This window comes from Apodemus sylvaticus, chromosome 3 (assembly GCF_947179515.1).
Source record: "Apodemus sylvaticus chromosome 3, mApoSyl1.1, whole genome shotgun sequence".
Taxonomy (NCBI): Eukaryota; Metazoa; Chordata; class Mammalia; order Rodentia; family Muridae; genus Apodemus; species Apodemus sylvaticus.
In genome coordinates this window covers 117,799,705-117,812,677 of record NC_067474.1, presented here as the reverse complement: position 1 = coordinate 117,812,677, position 12,973 = coordinate 117,799,705, and the positions used below count along the sequence as shown (strand labels likewise).

The following is a 12,973-nucleotide window of genomic DNA, read 5'->3' as shown; positions in this document are numbered from 1 at the left end:
TGGCAGATGAACTCATGCTCTAACGAGTTTTTGCTGAAGAGGAAGACAATTCTTCCAGGTCAGGAGAACAACAAATCATATACAGATCTAAGAGGGTGCAGCTGACATACATGCCTAACCTTTAACCCCGACTGCTGGCTGAGGGGGTCCAGGCATCCTTCCCGGCACCAGAAACCATGCCCAAGGCCTTCAAGCTCCAGCTCACCTGTTCTGTCTTCTTGCCACGTTTTTAAGGTTGAAAAAGAAAATGTTCTCTAACACTAATTCATCTGCTGCAAGTGTCTCTAAAATTTTGAAATCCCACTTGGCCTATTGCTAATATTTAAGGATCAAGAAAACTGAGGCAAAGGAAAACACTGTTGCTGTTAGGTACAGTAGCAGTTCCTGTCCGCCGGCTTGAAGAAGCATAGGGGAGATCAGCTATACCTTTGAATCACTCCATTTCTTTAGGCCACAGATTGGGTAAGGAAAATCATAAACAAACAAGGAAGCCCTGCCCAGTCCAGGTGTAAAGAAACCCTAAAGGCCATTCGCTTTCCCCCTACCAGACAGGCGAATCTTCACCTTTTCCACAGACTGGCACCTATGTGACCAAGTAACATTCCCTTCACAGGACAGCGGCTCTGCCCTCTGTACTTCAAAGTTAAGTTCAGACTTTGTAAACAAAAACCTTTGGGTCAGCTCTGAAACACAAGTAGGGTCACAGATTTGGTTTTGTAACAATGGAGTAGGTGTTAGTAAAGGACCACTCGCTGCATTGCTATGCCCTGGCAGGCTTTGGGTACAGTGAACCTGGTGAGATGAGACCCACTTTTCTACTGTAAGACTGAATCTCTGGGCAGTTAAGGAAGTTCATATAAAATGGCTAGCAAGTGAGACTGGCAGAATTTAAACCACACATCCCCAGTTCCAAAGCTCTTCACAGTCTTTCGCCGTCTGTAAAGTGTTACATTGACACTCCCTTTCAGTTCTGTAGTTCAGTTTTGCTGAGGCTCCCCTGTTCAGCAAAAGTAAGCAAAACACAACCAAATTTGGCTACTTGGTGATAGTGAAGAGGACATTTCCAACTACACAGAACTCTCGGATAATTTCGACATTTAAATTTTAATGTAAGGTAAAAAAATTTTATTGTGCATAACTTAGTCTCGCTTTCCCGGATAATACTGATAAGTTTTCCTCTGATGGTCACAACACATTCTCATTGTGCTGTTACATTATACATCACACCCTCGCCTTCGTGCTTAGCATTGTCCACGACCAACATCTGACCAACAGTGAAGGAAACGGCTCAGTGGAGAGATCTTCTTAGAAATGGTATTCTCTTATTTACCCATTGCGGAACTGCTTTGCCCTGTCACCTTCCCCCTGGGGACCTTGCTAACGGATGAGGCAGCCTGCTTCTGCTTTAGCTAGCTGCATGGCGTCTCTTCAGTGTTAACTCTATTCAACTTTCATTGACTCCTGCCTCAGCAACCATCAGGGAGGAGTGGAAGATTGAGGGTCTGAGACTCTCTGGTCTCGATGCATGCCTCCTTTCATGTTCAGTGACACATTTTTCATAACTTTGCAAGATAGGCAGTGGACAAGGCCAGTACTCCAGACACCCACATGGCGTGCCGACCAATGGGAATGTGGAGATTGTCCACTCTTGTTCTCCTCTGGTTAGTCCCTGGCTTTTATCCTGGTGACTCTAGGGATTCATGGCCTTTACAATGAAGACATCACCACAGTTTTAGATTCCCCAGATTGCATTAAATATCACAAAATAAGAGACAACGCAACAGCTGCTGACTCTGTGAGGCAGGCAAAGCCACTGCAAAACATTCTATGTAAATCCCAGAGTGATTTGGAGAAGTTACACAGTGAAGCCCACATGGGGAAGCGGCTGGGTTTGACATCAACCTGGAAAGTCCCAGCTTGAGAGAAGTCAGAAAATACTAGTTAAAACCCCAGGGTGTCCTCCCCACCAAGGTGAACTCTGAGCTAACATTTCAAACAGGGTTCATTTCTGCTCTGTTACTGATCAGTCCTTGAAAGAGTTTCAGAGTAAAAAGGACCCTACTACCATCACCACCACCACCACCACCACCACCAACACACACACACACACACACACACACACACACAAACATGCACGCACACACACACACCAGCATCTAAGGATGCCCTGTTTCCTCCACCATGGTGCTTTGAAGAGGAGCCAGCAAGCTCTGTTCCAAAGAGATGCTTTTTCCCCCAGGAAAGAAGGGAAAGTTCAATCAGGAATGCACCTTGGGCTGAAAGGGTAGGTGGGGGACAATGGTCTCTTCCAGCCTTAGAAATGTAGGACAATAGGACAATATCTCAAACTTGAGTTGTATGGAACCTTGAAGGTATACTCTGTGAGGTGCAGAAGAAGCAAGGCTTTCTCTTCAAGTACACCTATGTAGATACATAGATAACTGCACAACTTGTAACACACACACACACACACTCCTGCACACAGATACATAAACTCTTGTACACATGCATATACACCCTTCCACACACACACACCTGCATACACACACATTCAGACAGTGAAAATCTGCATGAAAACGTGTAAACAAGAAAGCAACTAGCAACACCCCTCACTATATAAATTAGCACTCTGTCCAGATGTTAATTAAACAAATGAGATAATGACAGATAATTAAAGCTCCTCAACACAAAGTTTTGTTTTGTTTTTCTGGATATTGTAAATAAAATCAGGGTGGTATTTTATTTTTCTTTAGTATAGGTGGATTTAAATGATTTTCACCTTTAAAATCAGGAAAAACAAAACAAAGCCTAACTTTCTGCGGCAGAAGAGAAACTATATTGTTTCCTTCTTTCTTCTTCTTCTTTTTAAGTCTCAGACCATGTCATCATCATAAAGGACGTGTTATAAATCCCCAAATGCTCCTATTCCCAGCAAGAAATTGTCAGACTTGAAGGAAATTTGTGTTCTCATTTAAAAAAAAAAAGTGATGGACCTACTTTTTCCTCGAACACGTGTCTACTGAACTGATTAAAATGTGGCAAGACTCAGGCAGATTTTAGTTTGCTACAAACCATTATATGTTTTTAAAAAAGAGGCACTTACATTTGTAAAACAATCCGGAAACAACGCAGATACCTCAAACTTATATTCGATAATGCATAAATTCGGAAATTTGTTTCTGGGCATTAACACCGAGTAAGAAATTTCAGCTTACTGTGGTAGCAAGGTACAAGGAAAGAAAGTGCGGCACTCCGACCAAGTCAACAGACAAGCTGCTGCCCGGCGCTCCAGTTGTAGTTAGAGAAAGAGGTGTCCTTACCTTGTTTGAAGCCATCTCACTGACAGAGCGGTAAGTCTGGATGGTCTCTAGCTGGTCTAGGCACCAGTCTAGTTCCTCCAGCGTCTCCATTGCTAGTTTCTGATATGATTCTTCTGCAAACAAACACACAGACAGGTAGTTAGGCTGCAGTGGCTGCAGGCTGGCCATAGCCGAGTCTCCTCCGCCACGGCTGTTCCCGGCGCCACTGACGGTGCCCCCTTGCTCCTTCATTGTTTGCTTGCCGACTCTTTGCTTCCAAGCTCTTTCTGGTGTTCTGCCCGGGAGGGGGGTGGGGTGGCCGGTGCCAAGTTTTCACCCCCTCGCCGGGATGAGGTGTCAGTGATCTACCAAGAAACTTCCTCAGAGGAAGAAGGCGGGAACCTGCGCCCAGACGCTCATCTGCATAACTGTGCCCTAAAACTCAGGGCAGAGCAGAGTTTTCTCAGGCTACTTCTGCCTTAGTCATCCCGGGGCTCTGTGGGGTGTGTGATGTCATTTCTGAGTGTTTGCAGTCCTGAGGAGAAATGAGGGAGGCTTTCCCCTTTCTTTCCTTTTCTTCTAAATGAAACCGGCTCGCTCTGGCCATGTGGGGGCAACTGTTGGGCTGTACTGGTCCCAGGCAGGGCAGTCATTCATTCTGGGGGAAAATGCTTCAGGTAGGTCACTGTGAACTCTCAGCAACACTGACCCGGACAAGTCCGAGGCATAGACTATTCCTTTTTCTTCATGGATTCTCTCTCTTAAGCTAGAGGTAAAATGAGGTCTCCCGATGATAAGACTCCAGTCTAGAGAAGCTGTCTGGAGTTTTACGTGAACATGTTTATTGGCCTGGGAGTCTTGTGGCTCTTGTTATAATAAACAAAGCCAAGACTTCCCTTCTGGTTCTGCCAGGGTCACAGGGAAACTCTGAACCGGACTCTCAGGTGGATCCAATGTGAGATTTTGCTAGGGGGTCTCTTCTAGTTATTGCTTTCTGGGAAATTCTCAAAGTGTTCCATATAAAACAAAACTCCCCACAAAAATCAACCAAATGAATAAACAAACAAACAAACACCCCCTCCCAAAGAAAAACCCAAGGCATTCAAGATCATGTGTCTGGCTGTGATTGGAAGGCTATTTTTTCATTTCCCAGGGCATGTCGTTCCATAGCCAATGGTGTGTGGGTCTCAATAAATACCTCAGGGTATTGACTTAAGACCTAGGTTAATAAACACAGAATTCATTTTATAATTTTAGGTGAATTAAAGAAACTCCAGATATATAAAGCACGCAGATTCCCCACATAGACGGAGGAACAGCAGCTAATTACCACACATTCCAGAACCCAAACATACAACAGCCGCCGATAAGGATAAGATACAGCAGTCCTGCCAGCTTTAGCATGCTTATGCAGTGCTTTCAACCATGTTTACAGAGAAGCCTCAGTGAGGCCACGCAGCCTTTCTTATCAGACGAAGACTTTTGTGTGTGTGGCATCAAGTGTGTGGCAGAAAGAGAAAGAAATGAAGGGGAATTCTAGGGAAACAGAGTGGCCTGTCCATGGATGTGCACTTCACAGAATCAGGAATTTGTTTATCCCTGCAGTATTCGCACACTTCAGGGTAAAAGAGGGGTTAAAACTCAACATCCTGTATGTCATACTTGAAAACCCACAAAACCACCGGAGGTGGCTTCCTCTGCCTTCTTTTCCACGCTCCTCAATGCACAGACATGAATATAGGTGTTTTCAAGAAAACTCATTTCAAGCCACGCTTGCACATACCTTGACCTTCTTCCTCTTCACCTTTGCAATGCTGTCTCAACCCAAAAATTATTCTCTTCTCTCTTCTCTCTCTCTCTCTCTCTCTCTCTCTCTCTCTCTCTCTCTCTCTCTCTCTCTCTGTCTCTCTTCCTAGAGCATCCCTTCCTCCCCTGTTTCCTAAGAACACTTCTTCAAGAAAGTGTTGCCTGAAAGGACAGAACCCTCCCACCCTACTCCCTGCCTCTAATAAAAGAAAAAGTCCAACCACTTCCCAGCTGCCTGCTTGGGCTTCACTGCCTTGGGGCCTTTCACCACCACCACCTGCAGCAGCCTCTGTAACTGGGACCAGACTTTCAGCGGGCCAGCCAGAAGGGAGGAGTTTGCTCAGAGCTGTTGGAATCAGCAGATATGCAAAATGACTGTAAGATAAAAAAGCACAGGGCACATGCATTTCTCCATGAAGAGGGAGAAGAGATCTGATTTCCACTCCAGCTTCACACAGGAATTACACAGTATTGTGTCAACAGAAGCACTTCAAAAAAGCCAGTCTCTTCCGAGAGGTACCGTGGTACCTGATTTCTGCAAGTGGTGTGTGTGTGCAGTGCTGGTATTGCAGTAGGTAGGACATCCTGGGATGCTCGTGCCTGGCTGACAGACCCTGTGGCATCTTGAGCCTTTGTCTTTTCCTTTTCAGGCCCAGGCCAACCACAATATTTTTTAAGCAGGCTGCTCCATTTAAAAACTCTGTTAAATTGGTCACTTTCCAAATTCTTCTCCTCTCATAAAAGCTGTTTATTTTTTTTTATTAAACTATTTTTACTAATTCCTTTTGTAATTGTACACGTTGTCTCCATCCATATATTTTCCAAATTCTTATCCTACAGTCAAGACTCTGTGCCCTGCTTATCACAACTAAGGCAGAGGGCACAGATACAAGTGAGAGGGTGGGGGGACTGGAGAGATGGCTCAGTAGTTAAGAGCACTGACTGCTCTTCCGGAGGTCCTGAGTTCAATTCCTAGCAACCACATGGTGACTCACAACCATCTGCAATGGGATCTGATGCCCTCTTCTGGAGTGTCTGAAGACAGTTACAGGGTACTCACATACATCAAATAAATAAACAAATAATAATAATAAAACAAATAAGTGAGAGGGAGGAATGCCCTCACACTTGTTACTCAGGGTTGTAACTAGCTCAGCACTAACACTTGCTGCTAAGGGTTATAACAGCTAGGCACTGGCCTCCATCTTGTAGCTTTGTAGTCCTGGAACCGTAATAGTCAGTGGTGAGTCCCCAGGAAACATTCAGATGACACCTGTACAAATGGAAATAAAATGCCTCCCCAAGCTGTTTGCAGAGTCTTGGCAACTGCAGACAGGGCAGCTTCCATGCACCATGGTGAGGAAACACCATTGCTGCAGCAAGAATCAGGCAGACCAGCTTTCTCTTTGGACACTTACTGTGTGGTCCTAGACTTCCACGTCCTACAACTGTAAAGGGAGATATGAGTATTCAAGTTAGGAAGAGAAAAGATAAGAGGACGGGAGACAGTGCTTATTAAAGAGTCTGCTGCTCAGTCGGGAGGTCAGCAGGAAGGAGCAGCACGGAGCACCAGCAAGCAAAGAAACCCAAAGACCCAGCATGGAGGACAGTGGTGGGGAGGAAGAGGAAGGGAGAGCAGAGCTGGGCTTTCAGAGAGAGGTTTTTCAGTAAAGATATGCAGTGCATTTTGCAGGGCCTGGGGCAAAACGGAAGTGTAGGGCTTCTGGATCAAAACCCAGCAAAGGGGCAGAGAACATGGTGTTTTCCTTCCTTCTGCATTCTGTTCTTTCCCCCAGAAATACTTTCAGACTCAAAGTTTCAAAGATCATAGAGTGCCTACGTTTTTGCATCTTATTTTCCTCATTGCTAACATTTTACATTATTTTGATACCTTTGACTCAATTAGCAAAATGGCGTCATGTCACTTAATAACATGTTCTTTCAGGCATAGAAATACGAGAAGGGAAGACAGACCCTTCAAGAGACTTGAGGCAATGCTTCCTATGACTAAAGGTGTGCACACAGCTTGCCAGCGACCGGCAACCGTTCCTACAGCAGGTTGTTGTGCTATGCCTAACCCAGGAAAGGCAAGCATTTTCCCACAGCACAGGACTCTTTGGTTTACAGATAGAGTCAGTCCTAAGGGTATTGCTATCACTTCCCTGGGATCCGCTGGGTACTGAGGTCAAAGGATATGCTGTTGACACAAAGTAGTCATTTGGAAAGAAGAAGCCTTCATTGAGAAAATGAATCCGTCAGATTGCTGGGAGGCACATACGCCTGGGTGGGCATTTTATTGATTAATGATTGATGGTTGCACGTCCCACCCAGTTGTGGTAGGTGGTCCTAGGTTGTATAAAAAGAAAGCTGAGAGAGCTGTGGGGAGTGAGGTCGTCAGCAGCACTTCATCATGCTCTGTTTGAGGAACATCCAGGCTCCTGCCATGCTTGAGTTCCTGTCTTGGAGTCCCTCAGTGATAGACTGTGATCACTTGAAGCCAAATAAACCCATACCTCCCCAAGTAGCATTTGTTCACATCCTTTACCATCACAATAGGAAGCCTACTAGAACAGTGATAAACATAAGGTTTGTCATATGGAGACACTGGCTCTGCTTGCTACATTGTACCCTTGTCAACCCAGAGCAAGGAGAGCTCTTTTTTTTTCTTTTTTCTTTTTTCTTTTTTCTTTTTTCTTTTTTTTTTAAATCTGAGACAGAGTTTCTCTTTGTAGCCCTGGTTGTCCTAGAACTCACTCTGTAGACCAGGCTGGCCTGGAACTCAGAAATCTGCCTGCCTCTGCCTCCCAAGTGCTGGGACCAAAGGCGTGCGCCACCACTGCCCGCCAAGGACAGGTCTTAACTATACCCCACCATTAGACTTTGCCCAGTACACTCACTCAACTCAGATCTTTCTTGGGCCTGTGCCCAGCCTCTGCTAGAGATGGTGGGAAGCAGTGGTCATGGGTGATGAGAGGAAGAAGGATGTTGGATCGTTTCTGGGATGCCAGAGATCAGAGGAAGAGAGTGGTTGAGAAAATAGTGTTGGGGCTGCAACTCAGCGAAAACATGCTTGCTTAATGACGTGACTTCATATTTAACCATCAGCACTGCACAGAGCGAGCATGTGAGCAAGCAAACCCAAAACACCTACAAACAAACAAAAATTTTGAGAACCTGTCTAGAGGGACAGGCCAATAGCCAACTTCATTTGCAAAACACAAGTTCCAAGATCAAGCATGAGCTTTGAGGCAGCAAATATGGGCTCTTCTGTGTACAGGGCTCTATGAAACTACACAGGTTATATTTCTAGAGAGCTGTCTCTCTTCCTGTCATGCGTAAGATGGTCCTGAAGGAAGTAATGCTATCGCTACAAAAGCAAGTCTGTGGGTGTGGGTGTGGGGGGGGGCATGGCTAAGAACGGGGAATGCAAGCATGAATGGTGGTACCAGGAAGCCTAGCGTTCAAAGAGAGGCTACAGGGAGAGCTCACCTTCCTTCTTATGGTTCCTGCAAGAGTGGCTTTGGAAGCTTTCCCTCCATCACTAGGAAGGTAGGCATTGCATTTGATGAATGGGCAAAAGTTGTAATTATTATTAATCTTGTAATGATATATTGTATTCAAATAGCTCCTTTAGTCAAAGGAGCTCCACCGTGTTCATTAATCCTTGCAACACCTCTGCTTGACAGACAAGACAAGAGGGTATGATTGATTTTAATTAAGGCTAGAGCCAAGGAAGAAGTCAGAGGTTAAATCATCAAAGACAATAGTACCTTCCCGATTCCTGGCAGGATTGTATTTTCTCTATCCTAAAGAGGATTCAGCTTAGAGCTGAGAAGCACCCTCATGCCTGAAAATGTTGCATTTAAAGTAACATCTGACCGGGTCTTTTCCCCTTAAAATTGCATAATTGCTTTCCTAAATGTTGTCAGTCCTGAGTCTCCTCTTCCCTTTTTGGTCCATCTAACGTAGCTCTTAGCAGAAGGAGGCTGTGCAACACTTCCTCAGAAGGCCTGGTATGATACTCACATTCATCTTGCTGCAGTGACTGACCTCAGGCCAATTACCCAAGGGCTGTGAAACTGAATTTCTTCACATGTGAAGTGAGGCCAAATGAACTACCCTGCACTTGGTGGGAATGTAGAACAGGAGAATGCATGCAAAACCAGGTAATATGCCTTTATTTATCATATAAGTTTTGCAGATATCTCCTTCCTATTACAGATGGCGTGGAGGATCATTATAGAAAATTAAGAAATGGCAGAGGAGGAAAACTTAACATCATATTAACATTATTAACATCATAGTACAAACTTTTTCATTTATGTATTGGTGCTTACATAAAAATGGATATAAATTAAATAAAATCACAATGTATACAATGTATTGACTTCTGAATAAACTTCTTTTGCTCAGTCAATGCCTTTCCCCCATTTCCCCTGTTTTTATAAATTTTCAGTTTGTCTATTATTTGGGATCATAGTCTAAATTCCCCAGTCTTCTTTTCATTTTAACACAGAAGCAATGTGTGTGTGTTTGTGGGGGGGGGTATTGGTGGGGTGAGTCTAGAAGGATGACCCAGAGGAGGATCGAGGTGGGAAAGGGTGGGGTAATTAGAAAGCTCTGAGTGCTTTCCCAAGTCAGGTCTGTATACATGTAATATATATGAACCCTTACGAAGCTAGTGACCTGGCTGGCAGCAGACCCTAGCTCCCTAAAATCTGGTGCTGTAAAGTACAAGGCTTGCTGTGATCTTTTTATGCCCTGACTTCATAGAGGAGGGAACAGAAGTTCTCCCAACAACCTTGATGCTTTCTAAATTGAGACATTCTACTGGATACAAATGAGGAAGTTGGAGTTCAGAGAGGTAAGTGTTCCGTTCCCACAAATACATATGATTGGGAAGTGAAAACATCACAGGATACCTCAAAAATAAAGTTCCCTTCAAATTAAATGTTATCTAAATGCTGCTCTAACCCAGCTTCATTTACATCAGGAACATGTCTGTTAAGTCTCTCCCTGTTTTCCAACGTACAGCATATAGAAAAGAAATTAAATATCTTTTCCCTTGTAAGGTTCATGTAATTGGGTTGTCTTCTCATGAAAAGGTGGCAGTTGTTTGCATAGTTGTTTTTATGGTTCAATTCAATTAGAGAAATTACCACATATGACATGGAGGGTAAATTTCCTAAGTATATACATGGTTAAAAAAAAGGTTACCAAAAAGACCTGAAATAAAGTATGATCCGATTTACATAACATGCTAAAACAAGGAGCAAACTTGAACCTATGAATCAAGAGATAAATAAAGATCATCTTGGTGGGGTGGGGGCATGTCGGGGACCAGAAAGGACTTCTTTTTTGGGAGGAGGGGGCTATGCTGCCATAGTGGACAAGCAGGTCTATGTGCTGGCTACACGACTCTGATCATTTTAGGAAAGTTTATCTCTTCCTTCGTGATTTGTTTCATTTTAACATTCTGTGTAAGTTTTCTTTCAGTGAAGTCCCACTTAGAGAAAGTCGAGTCCAACACAAACATAACCACCCACCCAATAAGAAACAAAAACAGGATTTCTTTCTTTCTTTCTTTCTTTCTTTCTTTCTTTCTTTCTTTCTTTCTTTCTTTCTTTCTTTCTTTCTTTCTTCCTTCCTTTCTTTCTTTCTTTCATCTCTCTCTTTCTCTCTCTTTCTTTTCTTTCTTTTTTTAGAGAAAAATTTGTTTTTAAAAAAGAAGTTAATTTTCTTTCAATCCTATATAAAACAATAGCAATTAAAAACTTCATTTCTGAAGGTAAAATATTTACTTATTAAGAAGTAACTGTGCAAACTTTACATGAAAAAATGGAAAGATGGGGATTTCCTAGATACGATGAAAGGTGGTAACAGTTCTTGGGTGTTGTAAAAAATACTGATCAACATTCAGTTCACATGTGCGAATTGAAGTCTAACAGAATCCACACGGATGGTAGGTGTATTTTGTCAGTAGTTGTACATAATTTTTAGCACAGAACATAAAATGGCTATGTAAACTACAATTATTTTGCTAAGAGACTATATGCAAGCTGTGGCCAGCCTTACAGGTGTCCAGAGCAAAGCCCCTTCTTTGTACCTATTATTTTTTATTATAAATATACTAATCGGTTCTTTATATTTTCAGAGGTTACTGTATTAAATTATGTATCGATAGTATACTTATGACTGTTAATACTCGGCTTTCTCCATGTGGATTCTCATGTTAGACTTCAATTCGCACGTGTGAAGAACGGGATTTTTTAAAAGGGAGCATCTGAACCGGGCCTTCTGGAGGTCTCACCCAGCTGAGTCATGTCAGCCAAACAGTTTGCTTCCATTCAGAACTCTGGGACGCTCTTAGTAACTCAGACTTAGGCCATACTCATTGGAGATGCACTGTGCCTCATCTGAATCCTGCCCGAACCACCTGCAAGCCATATGTTCTGAGACAAAGGCCTCCCCTCCCCTACAGCATCTCCATTTCTTACTACCTTATTTGGGGCTTCAACCAGTTGTGAGGATTAAGAAACAACACATGCCAAACGCAACTGGAGAACTTTTTCTATCTTTCCCTTCCTTTTAGTTTTTACCTTCCTGAGGATACACATTGATATGTTTCATAGCTAAATCATGTGCAGAAACAGTTGGGCTCTAGGGAAAGGAACACAGGTAAGAGGGGCCACAAATGCCCCTTCGTGCTGAGTTAGTTCAGGAAAATGCCTTCTTGGTATTCTCTTTATTGGCTTTCCACCAAATCCTACCGACACACCAGAGCAATGGCCAATCAGACACTGAGAATTAAACACGAGACTGTTTTTTAACTAATTCACTCACTCATTCATTCATTCATCATCATTGATTCATCAGAAGTACACTGAACACCTGCTATGTACCAGGCCTGCTGCTGGGTGCCATGCTGACTATGTAACACTAAGACACCACTTACTCAGGAACCAAACTGTCCTTGGTGTTGAATGATAACAAACCCCCCTGCTAATCTCCTAAGTACGAACTTAGATGTCTTACCGGCATCCTTTCCACTGTTCTGAAGAAGTAAGATGTATACATTTGTTAGATTCTTTGCATTCAGCTTATGACCCTAATTTTATGCACAAGTTTCTAGCTCTGTAGATGGCCTTAGTCTGGGCACCTCAAAATGAGTATGCTTATTTCATTTTTATGTTCCTCTCGTAGTATAATAAACATTTGTTAATGTGTAATATAGCGTCATCTACATGAAGAGAAGATTTGTTATTTAAATAGGTTGATGCTATTTATTTGGTGCTCTTTACGATTTTGTCTCTTGGAGTTAACAGCATCTTTTTTTCCCATCAAGCTGTGGTGCTCAAAGCTGTGTATTTAATTTTGATGCATAGTTAATGAAACGTATTCACGTTGGAATGCAACATCTCCTGAAAGCATGTGTTTTGAACCTAAGTAGAACACTCTTAGATCCAAGTGCAGTCATGAGAGAACACTTACATGCTCTGCAATGCAACTCTTCCAAAGGCACGGTTTATAAGCCCTAGGTGGGCTTTCTGTATGCTGGTCTTTGTTCATGTGTCATTATAAATATGGAATATCGCAATTGCTTATGACAGAGACTTCGCCCTGGGTGGATTCGCTGGAGAGCTTCACAGCCCTCAAGGGAAATAACAGTAGAAAGTAGGTCATTGTGGTGCCTCGGTCTTTAGCAACTCCTCAAGACGCCAAGTTACAAATCTCCAATTGCAACTGGGTTTTGTGTATAGAACTTGACAGTTTACTGGCCACTTTCTCTTGCATGCCTCAATTTTATTTTTCCTTGAAAAATAAAGCCCATGGGACAGAATAACAATGATGATGATGATGATGATGAT

The 12,973-nt window shown here is 43.1% G+C and overlaps 1 protein-coding gene and 1 long non-coding RNA gene across 2 annotated transcripts in view; one reads left to right on the top strand and one right to left on the bottom strand.

Annotated features, from left to right (window-relative positions):
* Positions 1-3,802, bottom strand: part of LOC127681000 (cAMP-specific 3',5'-cyclic phosphodiesterase 4B) — a 37,398-nt gene extending 33,596 nt beyond the window's left edge. The window contains exon 1 of the mRNA XM_052176860.1: positions 3,321-3,802. Within this exon, the coding sequence (XP_052032820.1) occupies positions 3,321-3,551 (231 nt within the window). The 5' untranslated portion in view covers positions 3,552-3,802. The remainder of the gene's footprint in view (positions 1-3,320) is intronic.
* Positions 3,803-9,077: 5,275 nt separating this feature from the next.
* LOC127681002 (uncharacterized) overlaps positions 9,078-12,973 on the top strand; it is a 36,023-nt gene continuing 32,127 nt past the window's right edge. The window contains exon 1 of the long non-coding RNA XR_007977051.1: positions 9,078-9,271. This is a non-coding gene — a long non-coding RNA (uncharacterized LOC127681002). The remainder of the gene's footprint in view (positions 9,272-12,973) is intronic.